At 42.5% G+C, this 23,125-nt stretch overlaps 1 protein-coding gene and 3 long non-coding RNA genes across 12 annotated transcripts; all 4 read right to left on the reverse strand.

The window, feature by feature from the left end:
• Positions 1 to 954: 954 nt before the first annotated feature.
• LOC146187056 (uncharacterized) lies at positions 955 to 2,416 on the reverse strand. Of its 9 annotated transcripts, XR_014708218.1 has the most exons (7): positions 2,217 to 2,416; positions 1,612 to 2,121; positions 1,504 to 1,543; positions 1,389 to 1,430; positions 1,252 to 1,307; positions 1,134 to 1,171; positions 955 to 1,071 (listed from the first exon to the last, which is right to left on the reverse strand). It is a non-coding gene; the product is annotated as an uncharacterized LOC146187056 (long non-coding RNA). The 9 variants fall into 9 exon arrangements; XR_014708214.1 differs by lacking the exon at positions 1,504 to 1,543 and having other exon boundaries at positions 1,252 to 1,430; positions 1,979 to 2,018; positions 2,087 to 2,121; XR_014708219.1 differs by having other exon boundaries at positions 1,389 to 2,018; positions 2,087 to 2,121.
• A 35-nt stretch (positions 2,417 to 2,451) lies between these two features.
• LOC146187057 (uncharacterized) lies at positions 2,452 to 4,950 on the reverse strand. Its single transcript, XR_014708223.1, has 6 exons — positions 4,838 to 4,950; positions 3,648 to 3,720; positions 3,287 to 3,330; positions 3,166 to 3,222; positions 3,036 to 3,070; positions 2,452 to 2,492 (listed from the first exon to the last, which is right to left on the reverse strand). It is a non-coding gene; the product is annotated as an uncharacterized LOC146187057 (long non-coding RNA).
• Positions 4,951 to 11,642: 6,692 nt separating this feature from the next.
• LOC146187058 (uncharacterized) lies at positions 11,643 to 12,416 on the reverse strand. Its single transcript, XR_014707899.1, has 4 exons — positions 12,388 to 12,416; positions 11,949 to 11,993; positions 11,806 to 11,838; positions 11,643 to 11,685 (listed from the first exon to the last, which is right to left on the reverse strand). It is a non-coding gene; the product is annotated as an uncharacterized LOC146187058 (long non-coding RNA).
• A 59-nt stretch (positions 12,417 to 12,475) lies between these two features.
• LOC146187059 (uncharacterized) lies at positions 12,476 to 18,403 on the reverse strand. The gene is made up of 9 exons (XM_084608171.1): positions 18,168 to 18,403; positions 14,792 to 14,990; positions 14,043 to 14,117; positions 13,861 to 13,981; positions 13,775 to 13,803; positions 13,204 to 13,239; positions 13,082 to 13,129; positions 12,952 to 12,984; positions 12,476 to 12,519 (listed from the first exon to the last, which is right to left on the reverse strand). The coding sequence occupies exons 2-9, from the start codon at positions 14,985 to 14,987 to the stop codon at positions 12,476 to 12,478; spliced, it is 582 nt and encodes a 193-aa protein (XP_084464297.1). The 5' UTR covers positions 14,988 to 14,990; positions 18,168 to 18,403.
• Positions 18,404 to 23,125: the final 4,722 nt, after the last annotated feature.

The raw sequence follows: 23,125 nt of genomic DNA on the forward strand, positions 1-23,125 counted from the left end.
GATCCCTTTGTCTTGTGGCCATGCGTACGTAGGCCAAACCGGCAGATGTCTTAATAAAAGATTATTGGAGCACAACTACAATGTGACAGAGCGGATCTCGGGCCATCTGGGTGTGCACTGCCGAGATTGTAAATGCACACTTGATTTGCGTAACACGAGCGTGCTGCGCAGGTGCGGTGACAAGAACACGCGAGAAATAATCGAGGCCGAAAAAATTGCAAACCTAAAAGACAGCTGTGTAAGCATTCCCTCCATAACCCTTCTAGATAAGGAGTTGCTTTTCTTATCGGGTGTTGGATGATCTTGGTGCTCCTGCTTGATGTCTGGCTGAGATGAGTGTCTATCAGGCTTTGTTGTTCTTGTTTTTGATGCTTGCTGTATATATACCGAGGTGTCAGAACAATAAACCTTCAGTTGTTAGTCAGCGCCTCCCACGAAACACAAAAGGGGCTAATTGACATCTAGTAAATGTCTAAGCCAAGAAATGGGCACTTCTAAAAGAAGTTCCAGTTGAGACGTTCTTTAGACCCCAAGGCTACAAGCCTTCCTGTAGCTCCGGAATAGCTGTGCTAACGCTACGCTAGTAGAAGTCTGGAGAACTTCTCACCTAGAAATTTTCTATACCTGTTTCATTGCTTCTAGCTCTAGCTATACTATAGCTGTGCTAGTAGACGTCTTTAAATAATCTTGCAAATTTTATTGGTGCGTCTATACCATCTATCGATATTGTGCCATCTCCTGCTGTGCCTGTCCGCTGCTCAAGATTCAAACCTTTAGCAATTCACCCATATTTTTCCAATTTTTGTAGCTTAAATACTTTAAAATAAATTGAGAAAAAACTTGTTCGTCAAGCAATGCGCTGTACATGTGACTTCACATGAGGAACTGAGGGCTACAATTCTACACTCAATGTGAACACACATGCTAGTGCACCAAGAACACATGCTTCTTCAATCTGCATAACTTTTTTATTGTACTGAATGTACAAAAAGCAACTGTCAAATCAATTAACACTATATAGACTCTTGCAGCAGCTGAGCATCTTCTGCAGAAGCAAAAAAGCCAAATGACCTGCACAGGCACAAAAAAGAAACTTCAGGTCATAGGCATCTCTGCACAGTGCGCTGGCTTACCGGAGTAAAATCAATCAGACCCGTCCACTGAGGAGGTCCTGCATGAAAACAAAACTCCCGCAACTTGCAGAGATACACAACTATGAAGTGAGCTGAAGGTAGTGGTAGCTAAGCTTACCGTAAACATTAGTACCTGCCTTTCCTGGTGGTCCTGGAAACAAAATTTTAATTGACCTGCAGATTGAAAATATCAAAATAAGTTGAGGCGATTGGCATCAGTTTAAAATACACCGACGGTAAAACACAGCGACCCACCGTCAACTCAGTAAAGCCGAAAGCCACTCCACACGATGGGTCCTGCATGAAAAGAAAATAATTTTTGCAGCTTGTACCACGAAGTGTGGAGTCTAAGCTGTGTGCGACGACTTACCACGTCTTCCAGAGTGCTTTGAAAACAAATTTCAATCAACCTGCACAAACAAAACAACCTTTAAGAGAGCCGAGGCCAACGACGCCTAATCAAAATGCACGGGCTTACCATAAATGCAAACAGAACCATCCACACAGGGGGTCCTGCAAGAAGAAAAAAAATTTCACAGCTTGCAACGATACACAAAATTATGAAGTAAGCTGCAAGTAGTGGCATTTGAGATAAGTGCACTGACTTACCATAAACATTACGAGCTCCTTTCCCTGGCGGCGTTGGAGACAAAAATATTAATTGACCTGCACAGGTACAAAATACTGAGTTCAGGTGACTGGCATCAATTTAAAACGCACCGACCTACCATCAACTCAGTAAATCCAAAAAAGCTATTCCACACAATTGGTCCTGCATGGAAAGAAAACATTTTTGGCTACTTGCATCATGAAGTGTGCAGTCTAAGCTGTGTGCGATGACTTACCACGTCTTCCAGAGTGCTTTGAAAACAAATTTCAATCAACCTGCACAAACAAAACAAACCTTAAGAGAGCCGAGGCCACAGACGCCTAATCAAAATGCACGGGCTTACCATAAATGCGAACAGAACCATCCACACAGGGGGTCCTGCAAGAAAAAAAAAATTCCACGGCTTGCAAAGATATACAAAATTATGAAGTGAGCTGCAAGTAGTGGCATTTGAGCTAAGTGCACTGACTTACCATAAACATTAAGAGCTGTCTTCCCTGACGGCGTTGGAGACAAAAATATTATTTGACCTGCACAGATACAAAATAATGAGTTCAGGTGACTGGTATCAATTTAAAACGCACCGACCTACCATCAACTCAGTAAATCCAAAAAAGCTATTCCACACAATTGGTCCTGCATGGAAAGAAGACATTTTTGGCAACTTGCATCATGAAGTGTGCAGTCTAAGCTGTGTGCGACGACTTACCACGTCTTCCAGAGTGCTTTGAAAACAAATTTCAATCAACCTGCACAAACAAAACAAACTTTAAGAGAGCCGAGGCCACAGACGCCTAATCAAAATGCACGGGCTTACCATAAATGCAAACAGAACCATCCACACAGGCGGTCCTGCAAGAAAAAAAAAATTCCACGGCTTGCAAAGATACACAAAATTATGAAGTGAGCTGCAAGTAGTGGCATTTGAGATAAGTGCACTGACTTACCATAAACATTACGAGCTCCCTTCCCTGGTGGCGTTGGAGACAAAAATATTATTTGACCTGCACAGATACAAAATAATGAGTTCAGGTGACTGGCATCACTTTAAAATGCACCGACCTACCATCAACTCAGTAAATCCAAAAAAGCTATTCCGCACAATTGGTCCTGCATGGAAAGAAAACATTTTTGGCTACTTGCATCATGAAGTGTGCAGTCTAAGCTGTGTGCGACGACTTACCACATCTTCCAGAGTGCTTTGAAAATAAATTTCAATTTAACCTGCACAAACAAAACAACCTTTAAGAGAGCCGAGGCCACAGACGCCTAATCAAAATGCACGGGCTTACCATAAATGCGAACAGAACCATCCACACAGGGGGTCCTGCAAGAAAAAAAAAATTCCACGGCTTGCAAAGATACACAAAATTATGAAGTGAGCTGCAAGTAGTGGCATTTGAGCTAAGTGCACTGACGTACCATAAACATTAAGAGCTGCCTTCCCTGGCGGCGTTGGAGACAAAAATATTAATTGACCTGCAGAGATAAAAAAAATAATGAGTTCAGGTGACTGGCATCACTTTAAAACGCACCGACCTACCATCAACTCAGTAAATCCAAAAAAGCTATTCCGCACAATTGGTCCTGCATGAAAAAAAAAAAAAAAATTTGGCAACTTGCATCACGAAGTTTGGAGTCTAAGCTCTGTGCGACAACTTAAGTCTTCCAGAGTGCTTTGAAAGCAAATTTAAATCAACCTGCACAAGCAAAAAAAGCCTTTATGAGAGCCGAGGCCACCGACGCCTAATCAAAATGCACTGGCATACCGTACATGCAAACAGAACCATCCACACGGGTAGTCCTGCATAAAAAAATGGCTTACAGCTAACCGTAGATGCAATAAAGTCTGCACTGAACTGAAACATTTAGCAGAATGCGCAAATGCCAATGCATAAACTTACCATAAACGTGACAAGCTCAGCCACACTAAGGCATTTTCGAACACATCATTCACTGTTTGGAATGGCACCAGACCTGATGCAGAATAGATGTTCAGACAAGCTCAAGGAAGCAAAACAGTACAAAATGGCATAAAACAACTTAAAGCAGTCACAAGTCACATTACAAATGAGTTCCCTTACATGCTTATGTTACATAAAATGAAGTATTTCCTCCATGTTTCAGTAAAGTGCTGAAAATAGGCCCTAAATAATAATAATATATGGTCGTCAATCCGACTTTTCGGCCTCTGTAGGGCATGTCGAAACGAACAAAAAATGAAATTTTGTATAAGAAATCACTTAACATAAGCTTCTGATTTCCACTATGATGGAGGAACGGGTCACAAGCCCAGTCTGATGCTTGACGGTCATGCTGCACAATGCTTACACAGACAGGCGGTAACCAGCATTCGATGGCTGTACTGCTGTCGGCACCTCGAGGGCCAACACGGTGGCTTAGACAGTCTAGACATGAAAACAAACCTGCCACTGCCGGTTCGTTGAGCCGATATGTGCAGCTACTGCGTCACACTGCATACAGGGCCCCATATTTCTAGCTTAAAACTTTTTTTATATAATCACATTTTTGACCCCCTTGAAGCCTGGAATAATGACCCTCCACAATACATATTATATGGAGGCATGGCAATTAGCAGTGGTGCCGCAGGGAATGCGAATGAAGTATGAAAAATCGAGCAATCTGTTGCGATGATGCAACCGAAATTTCAGGAGTTCATATACATTAGTTGTATGAAGCATGTTGCAGTGAAACATGCGGTGTTGCAGTCGGCGACTGTAAAATATTAATTACAGCACATTACTCAATGAAATATTTACAGCACCTTTTGAAACTAAAAGATGTGCTATATGACAAGTACAGAATTAGAATATTGCAGATTTTCACGTCTGATCATAAACTAGCTATACGAAAGTTTAATTTCCAATTTATAGGCACCGACAATGCTATCTCTGCAGAAAAAGCTTGTGAGAAATGACATGGTAATAAGTAATCAGCAATGTTCACTAATAGCTTTTAGATAATCATTTATCTAATCATTAAGCTCTATATTGCACATGTCCACTTTGCTGTAGGCAAAAAAGCTGCACAGAACAAAAAGTCATCTTCAAACAATATATACAAAAATGCGCACCTTTTTTCTGCAGTGTTCAGGCGAGCCTGGCAGTTTTTTAGCCAGGCCATTATCCCAGCACGAATGTCTGTGTCAGATGCCAAAGAAGTAGTGGGATGTTTTCGAATAGACTCTGTAGAACACAAGTCAAGCGGGGTGATAAACAGCACCGAGTAAATTCTACTGATAACTGAAGTATTCACAGAAGTGCAAGCACACAGCTAAGTTGTCCAAAATGTAACAACACACTTTGGCATGCACAAAACTTGGTGCCAGTAGTCTTCAATTTTTACCTCATCAATGAACTACCATACTGGGCTATGTGGTATTATGTTTCAAATGTTTATTTAAAAATCTAAAATAAACAAGTGAATTGATAGCAGGCAGACTACTAGGGCAAAGCCTAATAAATGCAAAACACAAATGCAGGATTCACTTACCCACTATTACTTGATACAGCTCAGTGTCAAGCAGACGCCTCTTCCCCTTCTGTCCATAAAGACTGAACAGGATACCAACGCAGTCATGAAACAGGTATTTCATAATGTTTGCCGTCGTGGTACCACCAATAAGGGATAGTTTCTTGCACTATTAAAAAATCGGCACAAATTATGGTTAGCCGACTATAAATTAAAAGCACTCACCAGTTCCTTGCGAGCTAGCCGCGAGTTTTTGATGTTGTCTTCAAGTTCATCCACGCCAACGAGAGCGACCAAAGGAAAAACACGTTCGAGCAGTGGCTCCCCAATCTCAGTGTCTACGCGCCGCTGGCACAGAGCTTTCAGAATCTGGTTATTCTGTTCTTCGATAAATGCGAGTTCTTTCAGTTTGGTCTTTGTAGTCACTGAAACATGAAAAGTAAAGCACTGAATGTAACAAAGCAATATGATAAAGCAACCACTGACGAAGGATACAAAGTTGGGTTGGGTTGGGTTGGGTTTTTTGGCACATAGGCTACTATGGCCATCATGCGCCAAACACTAGGTTGCTGAGCTTCTTTATCAGTGAAAATGAAAAGTTTAGAAAATTACAGCTGATTTAGGATCCCTAACTCGTTAAGAAAACTAAAAACAGATGAAATTTCAACAAGCGGGTTGTCTCCTAATAGTAAACAGGGGTGGAATGGGATGCGTTCATTATAGAATGGAGTAAAATATTTTTTCCTTAACTGTTCAAGTTCTGTGCACGTGATCAAAATGTGGTTCACGGTGAGCTCACCTCCACATTCTTTGCATAATGGTTTTTGCTCTTTTCTCAGTAAGAAATTGTGTGTCAAGTGTGTATGTCCGATTCGAAGACGGCACAAAATCACCTCACTGAAGCGTTTGTTCTGTGTACATGATTTCCATTCTCCTACTATGGGTTTTACTGTGTGTAGTTTATTTTGCTCTTCGTTATTCCATTTTTTCTGCCATTTATCTATCAGGCTTCTTTTTACTAACTTAATACAATCCTTGTAGGGAATTGGTATTTTCTTTATTTTCTTAGTTCGAGCTTGTGCAGCACATGAGTCGGCTACTTCGTTACCATCTATCCCAACATGGCTAGGAACCCAGCAAAAGATTATGGTTTGGCCTTGCGTTGTGATTTTTTCTATGCCGTGAATGATGTTCCCTACTCTAGGCTCAACTGCATTTTTGGAATGTAATGCCGTAAGCACACTTAAAGAATCGGTATAGGTCATGCTCTTTTCACAGTCCTGTTGCATAATTTTATTTACAGCTACATAGACAGCGTAACATTCTGCAGTAAATATTGAGGCACTGTTAGGTAGCCTTACAACTTTTTCTCTGTTGCCTTGCACGACAGCACATCCAACATAATTTGCTGTTTTTGATCCATCTGTGAAAAATTCTGTGAAGTTCATATACTTCTCTCGTAGTGCTAGGTATTCCTGTAATATGTGTTCGTGTGCTGTTTGATTTTTTCGGAAGGCTGTCAGTGTGAGGTCACATGTAGAGGGAAGGCTGTACCAGGGCGGAAATGGATACTGTCTCTGGGCTACAGTTGGAAGTGCATCCAGTATTCCTAAATCTTTGCATATTTCTTCAAAGCGGAGTAGTAAAGGCCTGATAGCATGGGGTTTGTTTATGAACAGTGTTCTGGAAGGGCACTTTGTAACTAAGGGGAAACAGAGATGTTTTGGTAAAGATCTTATCCTGAGTATGTATTCACATGTAAGCATGCTCCTCCTGTCGGCAAGGGGTGGTTCATTTGTTTCTACATAGATGCTTTTAATGGGGGATGTTCTGTATGCACCACTAGAAAGACGTAAGCCGAGGTTATGTATTGGGTCTAATCGCTTTAGATATGATGACCTCGCGGAGCCATACACAATACAACCGTAATCTAAACTGGAGCGTACAAGAGAGCGGTAAATGTGTAAAAGGCATGTTCGATCGGATCCCCAGTGCTTCTTTGAGAGAACTTTGAGTATGTTGAGGGACTTAGAAGCTTTCTTCTTAAGGTTAGTTATGTGAGGCAGGAATGTTAATTTTTTATCAAAAGTTATACCTAAAAATTTGTGTTTATTTTTTACTGGCAGTACAGCTTCATTTAGGTATAAAGTTGGATCTGTCTGTAGGCCTCTCTTCAGTGAAAAAAGAACAGCTACTGTTTTTTGAGGGGAGAATTTAAACCCATTCCTGTCTGCCCATGTAGCTAACTTATTCAATGTTATCTGTATTTGCCTCTCACAGGATGATATGTTGGATGATGTACAGGCAATTTGCAAATCATCAACGTAGAGTGAATACATAACAGACTCTGGGATTGCTTTACTTATACTATTCATTTTTACAACAAACAATGTAGTACTTAAAATACATCCCTGTGGTACGCCATTCTCTTGGATAAATGTTTTTGACATAGTTGTGCCTAGACGAACCTTAAATGAGCGGTTAGAGAGGAAATCACGCAAGATGTTTAGCATTCTCCCACGGATGCCCAAGTCTGCAAGGTCACGCAATATTCCGAACCTCCATGTTGTGTCGTATGCCTTTTCAAGATCGAAGAAGACCGCTAGACAGTGCTGTCTGTGTATGAATGCTTCTCTGACGGTATTTTCCAGACGGACAAGATGGTCAGTTGTACAACATGCCTTCTTAAAACCACACTGATGAATATCGAGAAGCTCTTGGGATTCTAGGATAAACATTAATCTAATATTAAGAATACTCTCAAATGATTTTGCTAGACAGCTAGTTAATGATATTGGCCTATAACTGCTGGACGAAGTTGGTGGTTTGCCATGCTTCAAAAACGGTACAACAAGAGCTTTTTTCCACGCCTCCGGTATCTGTCCTACTACCCATATCTTGTTGAAAAACTTTAGAAGGGCTTCTACAGATGGCTCAGAGAGGTGGGACAACATTTCATAATGTATCTCGTCGGGGCCTGGGGCAGTCTTTTTGCCAGTAGATAGAACTCTATGAATTTCTTGTAATGTGATTAAACTGTTAATCAGTTCGTTGCTGCCACCGCTAGTTGGGAGTTTCTGTTTTTCATCTGTGATTTTATATCTTAAGAATGATTCTGTGTAGTGGTTAGAGCTAGACACTCTGCAGAAATGCTCACCGAGTATATCTGCCTGCTCCTGCAAGCTAGTTTGCACACCTGTAGGGGTTAGGAGAGGGACTGTGTAGGGGGAGTAGGTACCATCTAGTTTGCGAACTTGTTCCCATACCCTTTTGGATGTGATGGAACTGTTTATAGATGAAACATAGTTTTTCCAAGATGTTTTCTCTGCGCTGCGACGAATATATCTTGCTTTTGCTCTTGCTTTCTTAAAGTTCAATAGGTTCTCGTGCGTTGGGTACCTGCGAAAGACACCCCAGGCTTTATTTTGTTGTTTTTTTGCTTCCTTACATTCCTGTGTGTACCACATTTTATGATTTGGTTGTATTTTGCCCGAGGACTGGGGGATAGCAAGGTGAGCAGCAGCAAGGATACGGGTCGTGAAAAGCTCATTTAATTCATCTGCACTGAGGCTGTCTGAAAAAATGTTTTCTAAATTGGCTTCTGATTTCAACAATGACCAGTCGGCTAGGTGAAGCTTCCAGCGACGTGGTTTAGAAGGGATGATTGATGGAGAAGATAAAAGCTCAATAAAAACAGGTAGATGATCACTTCCATACGGGCATGTCTATCACGTCCCATTTAAAATAATTAAAAATCGATGGCGAGCAGAGGGATAGATCTAAACAGCTCATTTTTCCAGACCTTGGTGAGCAGTATGTTTGCTTTCCGGTGTTCAGCAAACATATGTTGTTACATAATATAAAATCTAATATGCGGCCTCTAGTATCTGTTAATTCACTGCCCCAAAAAGATGAATGGGCATTAAAATCACCAACTACCAGATAAGGCTCTGGCAGCTGGTCTAAAAGCTCCTCTAAGTCATGGAGGTTTACTGGTGAATGAGGTTGAAGATATAAGCAGCATATCGTTATCGTTTTAAAAAGCAAAGTGGTAACAGCTACGGCTTCGTATTTAGTTTTGAGCTTGATTTGTCTGGTTGCGACACCACTCTGGATAACAATAGCGACACCTCCTGATAATCTACCAGACTGCTCCCGGTCACCACGAAAGACTTTATAATTTTTTAGGATGTTTTTATATTCAGGTCCTAGGTTTGTTTCTTGTAAACAGATGACGAATGGAGAGAACGTGTTTAAGAGATCTTTTACATCACTATAGTTGTTAATTAGACCTCGACAGTTCCAGTGAATGAGGAACGCCATATTAGGTGGATTTTGTTGAGAGTTAAAAATTTAGGTTTCGGGTCTCTCAGGGCCCGTTATTCGGGGTTTGTCCCTTTTTTTCTTTTCAAGGGAGTTGTGCCGGCGCAGAAGCGGCGGCGAACTAAGACTAGTGTCCATCGCTTCCTCGGAGGCGCTGGACGTCCGCTGGTCAGCTGCGGGTGCTTGTGTTTCAGGCTTCTTCTGAAGGGAAGCCTTTTGGGCTGGCGGTTGTGAGACCGGTAGGCCCTGTTTTGCAGATGGCAAGGAAGCTTTCGCTGTCCCTGCCTGGGGCGGGGGTGGTCCTGTCTGAGGCATTGCCTGGACAGGAGCCAGATTAAAGCGTGGCGTGTCGCCCCCACGCGCCACCTTGGAGTAGTCTGCCTTCGCTGTAAAAACGAATGGGTTTTTCTTTTTCAGTTTTTCGCGCGCTTCTTTGAAGCTGATGTTTTCTATTGTTTTTATGGCTATGATTTCCTTTTCATTTTTCCAAGTTTGGCATGATCTGGAGTAGGCAGGGTGCTCCCCATCGCAGTTGGCGCAACGTGGCACAGCTGCACAGTTTTCAGAGGTGTGGTCATTTCCAGCACATCTTGCACATTTTGGACGGCCACGGCAGCTCTGTGAGCCATGACCGAAGCGTTGACAATTGAAACAGCGTCTGGGGTTGGGGATATAATGTCGCACAGTCACTTTGATATATCCTACTTCAATAGATTCGGGGAGTGTGGAGGTGGCAAAAGTTAGGACAAGGTGCTTAGTGGGTATTTCTTTGTCATCTTTTCTTATTTTTATTCTGTGGACATTGGTTACATGCTGTTCTTTAAGCCCCTCAAGCATTTCTTCTTCTGTGAGGTTCAAGAAATCGCTCTCAGATATCACGCCACGGACAGTATTCAATGATGTGTGCATAGACACTACAATTGGGATGTCCCCAAACGACTCAAGCTTTGGAATGTTGTCATATTGAGTTTTGTCTTTGACTTCAAGCAGGAGGTCCCCACTGCCCAGCTTGGATACTTTGTATCCTGGACCCAGGGCTTGTGTGAGAGACTTGGACACGATGAAGGGAGACACCATGCGGGCTGGCTTTTCTGGTTTTTCACTGTGGATAACGTGGAACTTGGGGAATATTTCTAGTTTTTCATTAAAGAATTGAGAGGTTACTTCGGTCCGCCTTTTCTTTGTTTGGCGATCATTTTGTCTTGAAGAAGCCATAAAGTAAGTATGCTGTTCGGTCACAGTGCCAGCCACCCACCATCGAGCCCAACAAGGGGACGGGGCAGGAGTTAAATAAGTCCTACCCTCGCCAGCTGTACACAGTAACTATAACCTAATATGGGTAACCCAGGGTAGTTACACCACACACGGTTAACCCTAGCCGCCCGGAAGAAGGAAGAATCCAAGAAGAGAGAAGAAGACAGGAGAGCTGTAGGATAGAAGATAGGAAAGTGAAAGATGGAGGGGAGGATAGGAAAAGGCGACTGCCGGTTCCCCCCGGGTGGGTCAGCCCGGAGGTGCCGTCTATGGGAAGCGTGGGCCAAAGTGGTGTGTTGCCTCCGCCGAGGGGCCTTAAAGGTCCAAACACTCGGCATCGGCTCAACCACCAGGATCCCCTTTTCCCCAGACACGACGATGCCACGCATGGCTAAACGTGGGTGCTCGGGGTCCGTGGTGTCGCACAAAACACACAAACACCTGCTTTAACAGGTGCCCCCTGCGGGGAAAGGATACAAAGTGACTGTACTAAAAATAAGTATGCACACAATGCATGAAAAGCTGTCCTGTAAATATTTCTTCATTCTTTCATATACCAATTGGCATTGTTTCCCTAACAATGAATATAAAGCAAAAGCTGGCCAGATGGAAAACTGTAAAACTGCTGGTGTTTTTGCAGATGCCACCAGGTTAAACGAGTGAAATAAAATAAAGCTGAAAAAATTATGCACTGGGCGAGAGCAAAAATAAAGCAGGAAGCAAATAGAGCTAAATAATGGTTCAACAGACACAAACACAGTACTACATTTATATGCAAAATTTGGCACAAAATAAGCAGAAAACAAGCATCATTTCAAGAGCACTTACAAGCCATCTCCCTTTTCCCAAAGGACTCCGAACTTTCTTCATTTCCTAAATGTTAAAAGCAAAAATTAATGTTACTTGCAGTCTTTGCGTAGTGGCTCAGTCCTTTTGCATACAGAATGCATACATGCAAGCTGCAGCATGCAAGTATGAGCCGTTCTGACTCACCACGGCAACTTTCTGTTTGTGACACCCAAGGCTCTGCACAAAAATATTTATGCTTTATGTACTACTGATAAGACCTTTCATGAAAAAAAATTAATGTTTGCAAGATTTCAGAAAGAAATGAACATAAGATTCCTCTCAGATACCTTCTTCCCGTGTGAGGTTGACTGATCGAGCTCTGCTCATTTCACCTGAAAGAACAAACTCATACTTCAGTCCACAGATAGTTATGATGACTACTGCCAGTTCAAAGAGCATGAAATTAGTGCATCAAATCTGACTGCAGTATTATTTGCTGATATTGAAAGATATTTGGTTCAGTTATCGGCAAGCAAATTTGGTGCTATTATTGCAATGCTCTTTATGAGGATCAGTAGCAATATCTGGTTAAACAGATGATAAATGAATTTCAATTACAAAATCTGCACTGCTTGCTGTGAGGCACATTACACTGAAGGACACTAAATTTGTGCTACTGGCCTTCATCAATATACGGGTGAATCTGCAAGCAAGTAGTTATTGGCAGCCACCTAGAGAGGCACTATTACACATATATCTGAGGATGCATGACAGCCTATTGCTCACCTTGTCGACTGAACCGAAGTCCTTGTGGCGAGTCTGTGAGGAACAAACAAAAGAAAAAAAAGAGATGACAAAGGAAAAAAAAAATAAGTCAGCAGCAGAACCTCAAAATGCCGCTCACAAATGTGCTTGTACCTGAGAAGCAAGAAAAGCAAATACAGTTACAAACACTGATTAGTGTTTGTGATGCCTCTATTACTACTATATAACACCCTACAGGTTAACTATCTAATTACTTCATAAATCAGATACACTATGAACAAAAGATATAATTCGAACAAAGACAGCTCAGCAGCATATTGCAGACATCACTTATAGCCATTGAAACAGTCATACACAAGCTGCAGCAACTAATTCGCATGAAAACAAAAATAATATATGAAATTACACGTATACAACAGTTTAAGACAGCGTCACGCAAAATTAATATTTTACCTTTATGGCAAGGCTCAGACAAAAGAATAGCATGCAAGTAGCTTTCTTCACTATCATGTCGAAAGCATAAAAAGAGATGCCCATATCACCAGTATCAGTCAAAAAGTATGCCACGAGACCATTTTCTATTACCTTCAAAATGAAATGCTGCATGCTGTAGTGAATCTGCAAGAAAATAAAACAAGAAAAAGCTTGAAGTAAAAAAATTACCAATATTTACAATATCTACCAAACAGTATTATGCAAAATGGGCATCCCTCACCAGTACGGTGTGGCTCAGGTGATGCAGCCAATGCTAAATGACTTTCTCCTGCACATTTTGACATAAAATGTATATCTTGATTATGAGGCCTCTCAAAACAGTACCTGCAGTTAACTTCTTACCAGGATTAGAGGAAGATGCTGCACATAGCTTGTTTCCTATATTGGGTATTGGGAAACCAAAAGACGTGTATATAGTTTGGTTGTCAGTTCCATCATTGTCCATAAGCAAATGAAGTTTCAAGAGGATGCTCAGAGGGCAAGACAGTGTGGCTTCATTCTTACACTGCAGTGTACATGGACGAGAACTAAAGGAAAATACTTATTTATGTGGGCTTCTGTCTTTCATCCATGTCTGCGTGCACTGCAGCCCAGCAAGCCTTTCACTACTAACCTTGAAAAGCAAATGAACACTATTTGAAGAGTAATGGAGGAAAGTAAACATGTTTGCATGAGTTTGGAAAAAAAAATGTGCCAAAGGTCACCGTACCGTGGTATCCAATCCTGAAGTTTAAAGGCTTTAAAGTTTGTGAATACTGAGGTAACATATCTAAGCAAAACCAAAGGTCTAGAACACTTTAATAGCCCTCCTCTGTTAACACAGAACATTCAAATTATTCCCTACTTATGAGTCTCAAGTTTCAGACTTGCCTCCAACAAAGTAGCAACGTATGTCAAATGCAAATAAACTTACCATTCTTCTCCTCTCTTATCAGAGCATTCCTGTTAAAGATACCAAATGTAAAAATCAGCCACATTACATTATACATAACTGACTACCTTCGCAACTGAAGTGGTGCCTCTGGTACATCAAGTTCCTCTGCTCCCACTTCTGACTGATCCGACTCGTCAGATGAGTATGGTTTCAAAATTATCCTTCGCCGCTTGCCTCTTCCTTTCTCTGTGAAAACCATTAAAATGTTAGACAAAGGTATCTTTAGCACAATTAAAGACACACTCACCTTGATCCGTTGTTGCACTCTCATCATCAGTGTATTCTGCTCTTGGCAGTTTTCGCCTTGCTTCATCATACGATGCTGAAATAGAGAGTGACACTTATAAATAATAAAGCCAAAGCTTGGCAATGTCAAATATGTGCTGCTTTCCTCATTAATGTAATTTTATATTTTTATGCTATTTGTAGAAGTATAAAGAATTGCAACAATTAAATTTATGGCATACATTTACTAACAAATTGTTCAACTGCATAGTCAGATATAACTCAAGAAAACACTGGGTCTTGCTCCTAAAATCATTAAACAAGGCTCCACTTAGAGGTGTTATATTCATAGACAGCTTTTATGGCTCCACAGCAAAGGCTAGAAGTGAAAGGGAAGGAGGCGGACCTTTGTCTGCCTTGGAGTGCAGTAACACACAGTGCCAAGCAGTTGAGGACAACAGCCAATTGAGGAAAACAAGAGCTCAGTACAAGACAATCGAAGGATTAACCGTAACAATTTCAAAAAACCAGTACACGTCATTGCTGAACGGCCTCCTTTGAGTGGCACCTGCCACTTTTTTTTCTTGAGTTGTATCAAACTATAGCATATCAGTCTTAAGAACAAGAATATTCTGCAAAACCATGAGGAGGAAGGAAGTCCTAATTATATAGTCCCAATGGCACATTACATTTGCTATAACTTCACGTATTCAAGAACAATAGAAGGTCACAATTTACGAAGATTAGTTTTCAATGCTGTCTGTGTCGTACCTGTTTTCCTGATCGCCTTGACATCATACACTTCAGAAGAATTGACGTCAAGCTCCAGTCGTGTCTTCACGAGCTTTTGGATAAGTGCAGTATTTTTTGTTGTGGGCCAAAGGCATTTTGTGCCATTTTCTACAAGCCAGTTGGATGCCACCACAGCCACACTGTTTCCTTCCACAAAATGCACTATAGCATACATATCCTATTAAGAGATAGATACATCAAACAAAATTACTGCTAATCAAGTTGGCTTCCTGAAGAAAGGGCACTTTTCACACCCAGAGATGAAATTAAAAATTCTGGCGCAGAACATGCACTAACATCACAAGATCACATAGCACATGGATATGTCTGTGTGCTGTCACTGCACTAGGAACAGGAGGAAAAGTCACAAGTAAAATGTCACAGATACCCTTATATCCTTGCAAGCTGAGCAAAAACACAATTAAATGAGATACAACCGACTTCAGTCTGGTATACCAGCAACCATAAATGAACACACAAAAAGATGCCACAGAATATGTACAACACATAGGCACATATCTTAGATGTGTGCCAACATCACAAATGTACAGATAAAAGACTTACATAATAACCACTGAAATGAACTGCCTACACATACCAGAACAGCATTTCTGTTAATTTATGTACATTTCACATCTAACCATTCCACATGTGTACATACACTGCATTGAGAGGGGTCCTACTAGTGCCATTTAAAGGCACATGGACACACACACACACATACACACACACAAAAAAACATGTCAATGCAGTAGGCAGACCACAGTACAAATAATTTGCCACATGTAGCAATACAAGGTAACAGGATGGCAAGCATTCTACAAAGCAGCAGCACATAATTCACACCATGCCAACAGGTGAACATTCACAAAGGTTTTTGATAAAGGAGACATACAGCCTGCCGCATGCACACAAGGCAAATATCAAATTAAATGCACCTACATCACAGGCACATAATATCAAGATCTGAAAGAGTAAAGCAGTTTCATGCACAATTACACTCAAAGTAAACAACTGCCCATTCAGTGCTTGTAGGATCCATTCAAGTGCTGATTAAATGAATAAGTGGAAAAATGGCATAGTCAGACTTAGACTCTCCAAAAGGTATCAGGACACACTTTGTTTTGATGTCAGTGACCTTCCATGACTGAAGAGGCCTGTCAGTTTCTCTGACAATGAAAATTCCCAATTTGGATGATGCACAGGGAATTGTGTACAAATCACCAAGAACCTTCAGCTTCTTTCCAATTATCACTTTGTGCCCATGATCATCATGAGCAAAGTTTACGATCATGACCACAGTTGAATCAGCCACAATGCAAATGTTGTTGCCCAGTGATGTCCTCAAAGTGAAGTCTGGCAGAGTTGCAACATGAAACTGTGGACCAAAGCAGTGTTCTACCAGTGGGCCGTTGCTGTGTGTCTGAGAGTATTTTACTTCTTGCTGAGATTGCTCCTTTACACTAAAGAAGGTTCCAGTAGCCATACGTTCAGCAATGCGATTACCAAGCTGCTCTTGTGGCCTCTTAGAGTGTTTAACTAACTTCTTCAGGTGACGCATGTAATCCTCGGCAGGAAATGCACTAAAATTGTCAAGTGCACCATAGTTGACAACATCATCACACAAATGCACCAATGAATGAACATTGTATGAAAGGTTCTGCTTTCCATACAATGCCTTGAATTGCGTAACAAAGCAAACAAGGAGGTCTTTTGCATAGTTACAATACTGACGACACATGTCAGTGCATGAAAGAATAGTTATTGAAACATGTAAAATTAGGAAATGAGAGTACAGCTTTCTGGGCAACACATCATGGAGTACTGAAGGGCCAAAGTAGAGAAGAAAGCAACGCAATTCAGTTGCTTTCCACCTGTCAATATCCCTTAAGGATCGTGCTTTACGAGCAAACTCCTCGCACTGGGTGCCTGCCAGCACAAGCAGCTGTTGTGAGATTTTGTCAACTGAAGAAGAAGGCAAACGATGTGCCAATGAACCTCGCATCCACATTAATATCAATTTTTTTGTCACTCCAATACAAACCAAATGCATGTAGTCCAATGGAAATTGTGAAACTAAGCCAATTGGCAATGCAGAGAGAGGGGTATCTGCAACGTGGTGTTCTTCCTGATTTTTTTGGGCAAAGTCACTGTCAGTACGCAATGGCGCCTCTGTCTCTAGGAACACCACTCTCCCATCCACATACTCCCCTTTCTGCTGGCACTTCCCACAGCCATAATAACCTGAGTGTAGCTTAGTGCCTAAAATGAAAGCTCGCGCTGGGGCGTCACACAAAAATCCCTTGATAGTTACTGAATATGTCCTGTCGCCAACTTGAATGCCTTCATTCAAAAGTTCTAGTAAGTCAGAGACTAATGGGCCAAGGTAATCATTTAAGGATGCAGGTTTCTTGTAGCCATGATAGCATCCTACAAGGAAAACACCAGTACCTGGGAGGTCATCTGCTCTGGCAAGGATCGGCCAAAACTGACTTTGGGAGCTTTTAGCGAGTGGAAGGCCATCAATAAAAAACATTAGTCCGATGCTCTGCGGGAGTAATGCTCTGTCAGGCAATTTACCCAAGATGCTTTTCAAGCTCTCCGCGATTTCGAAGTGGACGTACGATTCCCCAGCACAACTTTTTATCTCAGCAGAACGCGGCGTTTTAAGCAGAGTTCGTGCATCGGAAGGCAGCTCTGCGAAGCACGTGTGCGTCTTCAACAACTTGAGCAGCGAAGAAAGCGCCTTTAGTGAAACGTTTTCCGCGCACGCCCAGTTCGCTAGTTTCTGGGCTATTTGGAGCAGATCATCTAAACAACCAACCGAGCTCTCAGAGCTAGGGTCACTAACACTTCGTTCGCTGTAGTCACCAATTGCTAGCTCCGATTCATGAGTAGCTGAGAATGAAGGCATAATTGTGGAACCTATGTCTTCCATATTATGCTCGCCGACATCACCCACCGCGGAAATAAAATTAACACCAATGTTCTGCTCATTTGATGTGCTCTCAAAAGAACCACGAGAGGTGCTTTCTGCGCCAGTATGGCCGAAGCCACTAGTTGAAGGTTCGCAACCGCGAATATCAACTACACATTGTTCAGTTGACGCTGCACGGCCGATGTCACTCGCTGAGGGTCGGCCACAACCTACCAGGCTTTGTTCAGTTGATGCACTGAAACACGGTTCGTTTTGTAGAGCACTCTCTCCTTCTATGCTGCGCATTAGTGGCTCTACAGCTGCATCTAGTCGTCGGTGCTTTTGCCGGCGTGACAGGGCGCTTAGGGCTTTCTTCTTTCTTTCCATCGCCGTATTTTCATGGCCTCACAAAAGCAAGTCAAGTATAACAGCACTTACTTTTGCAGGATGACGGTTCCCATACGGCACTACACTTCCCGTTTTCGCCGTTTTCAGACGATAGCAGCAGGTGTTGCCAAAGCGAGGCTAGCCAGCCAGACAACCAGAACAAAAGGCATACAAAAGGCGCCAAATCCAACAACGCGATAGCAACACCGCTATGCGGGTAAACCGGTAAACTGGCAAGTGACAAAATTGCTAAAAAACAATTGTTAACAAATTAAACTTCAAAAAAACTTTCGAATAGTTGGTTTTAATTAAAACACTTGTAGATAGGCATTTTATTTTCAAACTTTGTGTGAGGAGGATTTAGAAAAAGATACTCGACTTAGGCAGCCATATGCAGCCAAGTCAAGGCACAGTATGCTGCCAACATGGCTGCCAAGATGCTGCTTTGTTTATGATGCTGCTAGGCGTTTATAGTTTCAACTTTTGGCATTTATGCAGAATAGAGGCATACGAACTTTTGCATTGATGCAATATACAAGCTTGGTTGAAGATTTAACTTCGAAAACGCGTCGTTAGATGTGAGTTAAAAGCATCTCGTTAATCGTTTACTGTGGAGCGGAATTGCGAGCACGAAGTGACGGATATTGGGCTTAATTGTTGGATCGCGAGCGCGTGGGAACATTACTTTCAGTAGTCGTTGCCTTGCGTTCGCGTAGCTTAATTCCACCCCGCTTTGAACAACTGTGAGATGAAAGAGGCATCGGAAGAAAGGAGCATAGCAAGCATGCATTGTACAGTCGGACGGATGTCAATCGTGCTCGGTATATCACCCCTTCGCACAGAATTAAGCGCACGAGTATACGTATGTACCTGCATGTTCAAAACAATGACAGCAATTTTAAAGGTTACTAAATAATGCTTGTCGTGATCGCGTTCATTCCGCGCGTTAAATAGCTCTCTAATGCCGGTGTTGAGGTATGGTACGTGAACATGCAATGGGATTTTCTACACCTCGTTCTGACTATCATTATACTGAAATATATATATTTATGAGCATGCATCTTGCTCGAAATGTCCCTTCAACGTTTCTGAACTGACTTCTTGTTGGAGACGTCGTTTAAAAGTTTTTTAATAAACTTCTTCCCGGAGACGTTTTTACAACGTATTCATCTAGCACAAGACATTGGTGGACGTTTGGAGCTGTGTCAAGATGTCATTAAGACGTTTTGTGTTTCGTGGTCTGTGTCTCGTCTGCCCTTCTCTGTCCATTGTGAAGTTTGCGCTGTTTTGCTCGGGGAAGATGAGCGTGAAAAAAAAAATGGAAAACAGATACGCACATCTCATTTCGTTCCCGTGCCTTGTGCCCAGCGCCATAGAGGCGCTTGTTCGTGTATGCGTTTCTTCTGCTCTGGCGAAGAACGGGAGGGGTGGGTAGCCTACTGAACGCCACTTCTCGTGTTATGTTCCAGCGCTCAGCCTCCGCAACCCACGGATGCCGTCCCCTGCGGCCAATTGTTTTCCCAGCAACGCTACAGCCCTAGTTTTCGGGACACGCAGCGCCATGCTTCGTACCTGGAAGCAGTTCCCCCGCTTCTCCCGCCATCGGGCGCCAGGCAGTCGTCGAAGGGGCGGCTTGGATGCTTGCAAGACACAAGCCACGGTCAGCGTAGAAAGCAAGTTCCACGACGGGCGACAGTAACTGCCTCGCCCCTCGGTGACGGCGTTCGGCTGGTGATCCCGAGGAAACGGGTTCAAATCACGACCGCAAACGCAAATGCGTCCTTGTGCTGTTACAAATCAATGCAGTCGGAGTGAACCTCGTGCTGTGGTTCTGTCTTTTGCGCTCTGTGCCTTTGGAATAGTAGGTTACGAATAACCAAGAACACGCTTAGCTTCGTTGCTTGAGTTCTTAACATGGGTGGTTCAAGATTCCAAGGTGGGAGTAGGATGTGCTTTCGACGATAAAAGTTTTTATTACCGTTGAAATACATTCGCCACCCGATTTTCCACAAGATCTAAGGCACACTAAAAATGTTTCGAGTCCGTATTATTGTGATACTGAAATAGATGACGCAGTCGCCACAGAGTGAAATAACAGTAAAAATAGGATATACGGGTGATCGTTAAATTAGATTAAACAGCGTCCCTAAAATAGTATCTTGCACAACGCCTGAAGTCATTCGTACATACAAAATGCTGGTGGTTAGACAAATTTGCGTTCAATCAAATAGAAAGTGATTTCAGATTTGGGCGCGAATTACAAGTTTCAGAAAGTTATCGTTTCAGATAAGCGCAAATTTGACTACATCGTTTTCAAAGTACGCAGAATAGCGTTTACAAGTGCGTTGTAGCTATACTTATACCTATACATATTGTGTATTGTTAGCATTAGAACGAGAAAAAAAAAAGATGTGAAAGAAAAGACTTGGCACACAAATAAAATACGGAAAAGTAAAATGGGTATATTAACAATTAACAACTGGATTACAAATACACTTTTTCGTTTCGCACACGCACGTTCGCACACAGTTTTCAAACGTCCGCTCTCGGTGCTGACGCACCGCTAACTCCTTCGCAAATTCTTCACGCGTTACCTTTGTTTTTGTCTTAATTCAATAAAGTTTTTTCACTCACTCACGCGCCCGCTCTCATTGTCGACGCACCGCGCACTGCTGGTCGGTGTCGGGAATTCCCGGCGCAATAAGTCAGCCGCTAACAGTATGTGCTGTAGATATCATACATCCATTATCTATGTGCATGCTTACACAGACACGGGTGTCTGAATCGGGATAAACCAAGGTTTATAAAAACAGCGTTCTTCCGAATTGAGATCAAGTGATTGTGGTTGAGAGTCATGAAAAATACTTGTTGGTATAAATTCTTCTTGAATAAAAAGTCTGCATTGAATAAACTTTTCAATTATTGCTCTAAATGATCAGGTGCGATAACGAAAGTTGCTGAGCTCCGCGAAAATGATACGACTTGCGTATTTTTGGCGATATAGCTTAGCGTAACCCTTTTTATTCGGCAGAAGTGAAGGCCGACGGAGTTTGAACATTACCACGTCACAACGAGGTCCGTGCCTCAGAATAAGCTGCGATTATACAGCATTCTCATGTGTGCTTGGGTAAAGCAATGCAGATCCTCCACAGGCAAACAACAAAACTGCGTTGTTGTGACTCTGAGATAACCGCCAGAGGCTGCGGACAGAGTTGCAGGCCTTAACCTAAAAAGAGCGGTACAAAAATAGCAGAATTATCTAGGAAAACAGTTAAGTATTACCACCAAGGTTTAAAAGTAGTCGAAAATAGCAAAACCAGAGCAAACATATCCCCTGAAGCAGAAATTTAGCTCAGGAATTCATGACCCTTCGACATAGGGTAAAAGTTGCTCAGTAACTTAGAAGTCTGAGAGCATCGCTATTGAAAGGAAAAGTGAGACCACGGGACATTTTTGGACACATGGAAAAGCCTGTGCTTTGCGAAAGCCCACTGATATGTTTCCATGGAAAGGGAAATGAGCAACTTGAAATGTCTTGGACATCTCATTTAAGTGCGTGTGGTACACTGGATGACGCTTTTACGAAGATATAACCTATAATCTGATGATGCGTAGTAAAATCTCTCTTTCTTTTTTTTTTTTTTCATGTATGTGCTCGCACCGTCCAGGCGGCCACAGAAACCAATGTGGAACGTTTTTGAAAACAAACTGCGTACAACGAGCGTACTAAAGGAGGATCTGCATATACGGGTGTTACGATGAACACTTGAAAAAAAAAAAAATGAGGCAGTTTCGTGGGAGCTCAAGGAACCTACAGAAGCAGCCCCCGGACCGCAGAACCCAGTTTGAAAACCCCTGGTCTAGAAGGAACTTTTCTGACTTGTTACTCAAGGGTCACATGTTCAGTTCCCATCTTTCTCAAGCTTTCTTTTCAGCGCAATCAATTTACGCTCTTACATGTTATAATGACGTGTAAGTCGTGTTGCTACCTTGTAATCACACTTTATTTAGTGTTTTAATCGATTAGCGTCACATGACGTGGCGCTCACGAACCTCTCGACAAATAATTTTTTCCGACAACGCCGATTGTCACAACAATACTGTTTTTTTTTTTCGCGGAACGGAACCCTTAAGGCCCTATAGATTACGGACATGCAGAAAACCGAAATACAGTCAAACTCACAACAGTATCAGTTAGAATAATATTGTGAAGGTTTATTTACAGAATGGTTCTGCACCTTAGCCTGATGTGCTAACCAACAGATGGTGAGCTTCCTCTTCTTCCACTTCTATCCCGGAGAGCCTCTCTTTGCACTTTGTTCTCTTCTGTTCGCATGCCTGACATTTCCCCCTTCGCAGGCGAAGCCCCTGGGCTGTCAGTCAGAGTCCCGAGCGAGAGTGGCAGCGCTTCATTCTTGCGACATGAACTACCTGTGTTTTCCGAGAGGGGCGACCTTGGGAACATTGGCGAGACACGACGTAGTTCAAGTCATTGATGCGTTTGAGCACAATAAATGGGCCTGTGTAGTGCGACAACAGCTTCTGGGACAAACCACGCTTGCGGAGAGGTGTCCAGAGCCACACTAAGTCGCCGGGAAGATAGGAGACATCTTGATGCCGACGATCGTAGCGCTGCTTAGAGCGGTCCTGCGAGGCCAGAGTGCGTAATCGGGCTACCCGACGAGCCTCTTCAGCGCGGCAGAGGGTGCTCGAAACAGACGGCTCAGTGTCGAGCGAGAACGGCAAAATGGTGTCAAGAGAACGTCGAGGCGGACGGGCGTAGAGGAGGAAAAATGGACTATAGGAAGTTGTCTCATGCTTCGAGGTGTTAAGGAAGCACGTCATCCCAGTTCTTGTGCCGCGAGTCAACATACATCGCAAGCATGTTCGTCAGTGTCCGGTTTGTACGTTCGACGAGGCCATTTGTCTGAGGATGGTACGGCGTAGAGTGACGCAACTGGCAAGTACAATAGCGCAGAAGCTGTTCCACAACATCTGCCGAAACTGGC

This window comes from Amblyomma maculatum, chromosome 6 (assembly GCF_055883805.1).
Source record: "Amblyomma maculatum isolate TAMU_Amacu chromosome 6, ASM5588380v1, whole genome shotgun sequence".
Taxonomy (NCBI): domain Eukaryota; kingdom Metazoa; phylum Arthropoda; class Arachnida; order Ixodida; family Ixodidae; genus Amblyomma; species Amblyomma maculatum.

What these genes read in the sequence shown, in the direction of transcription:
- LOC146187059 (XM_084608171.1), bottom strand. Translation starts at nt 14,987, where the DNA reads ATGTATGCTATAGTGCATTTTGTGGAAGGAAACAGTGTGGCTGTGGTG. An exon ending in AGCATCTTCCTCTAATCCTG is followed by an intron (nt 13,130 to 13,203) that starts GTAAGAAGTTAA and finishes CAAAATGTGCAG; the next exon opens with GAGAAAGTCATTTAGCATTG. An exon ending in ACCTGAGCCACACCGTACTG is followed by an intron (nt 12,985 to 13,081) that starts GTGAGGGATGCC and finishes ATTTTCTTGCAG; the next exon opens with ATTCACTACAGCATGCAGCA.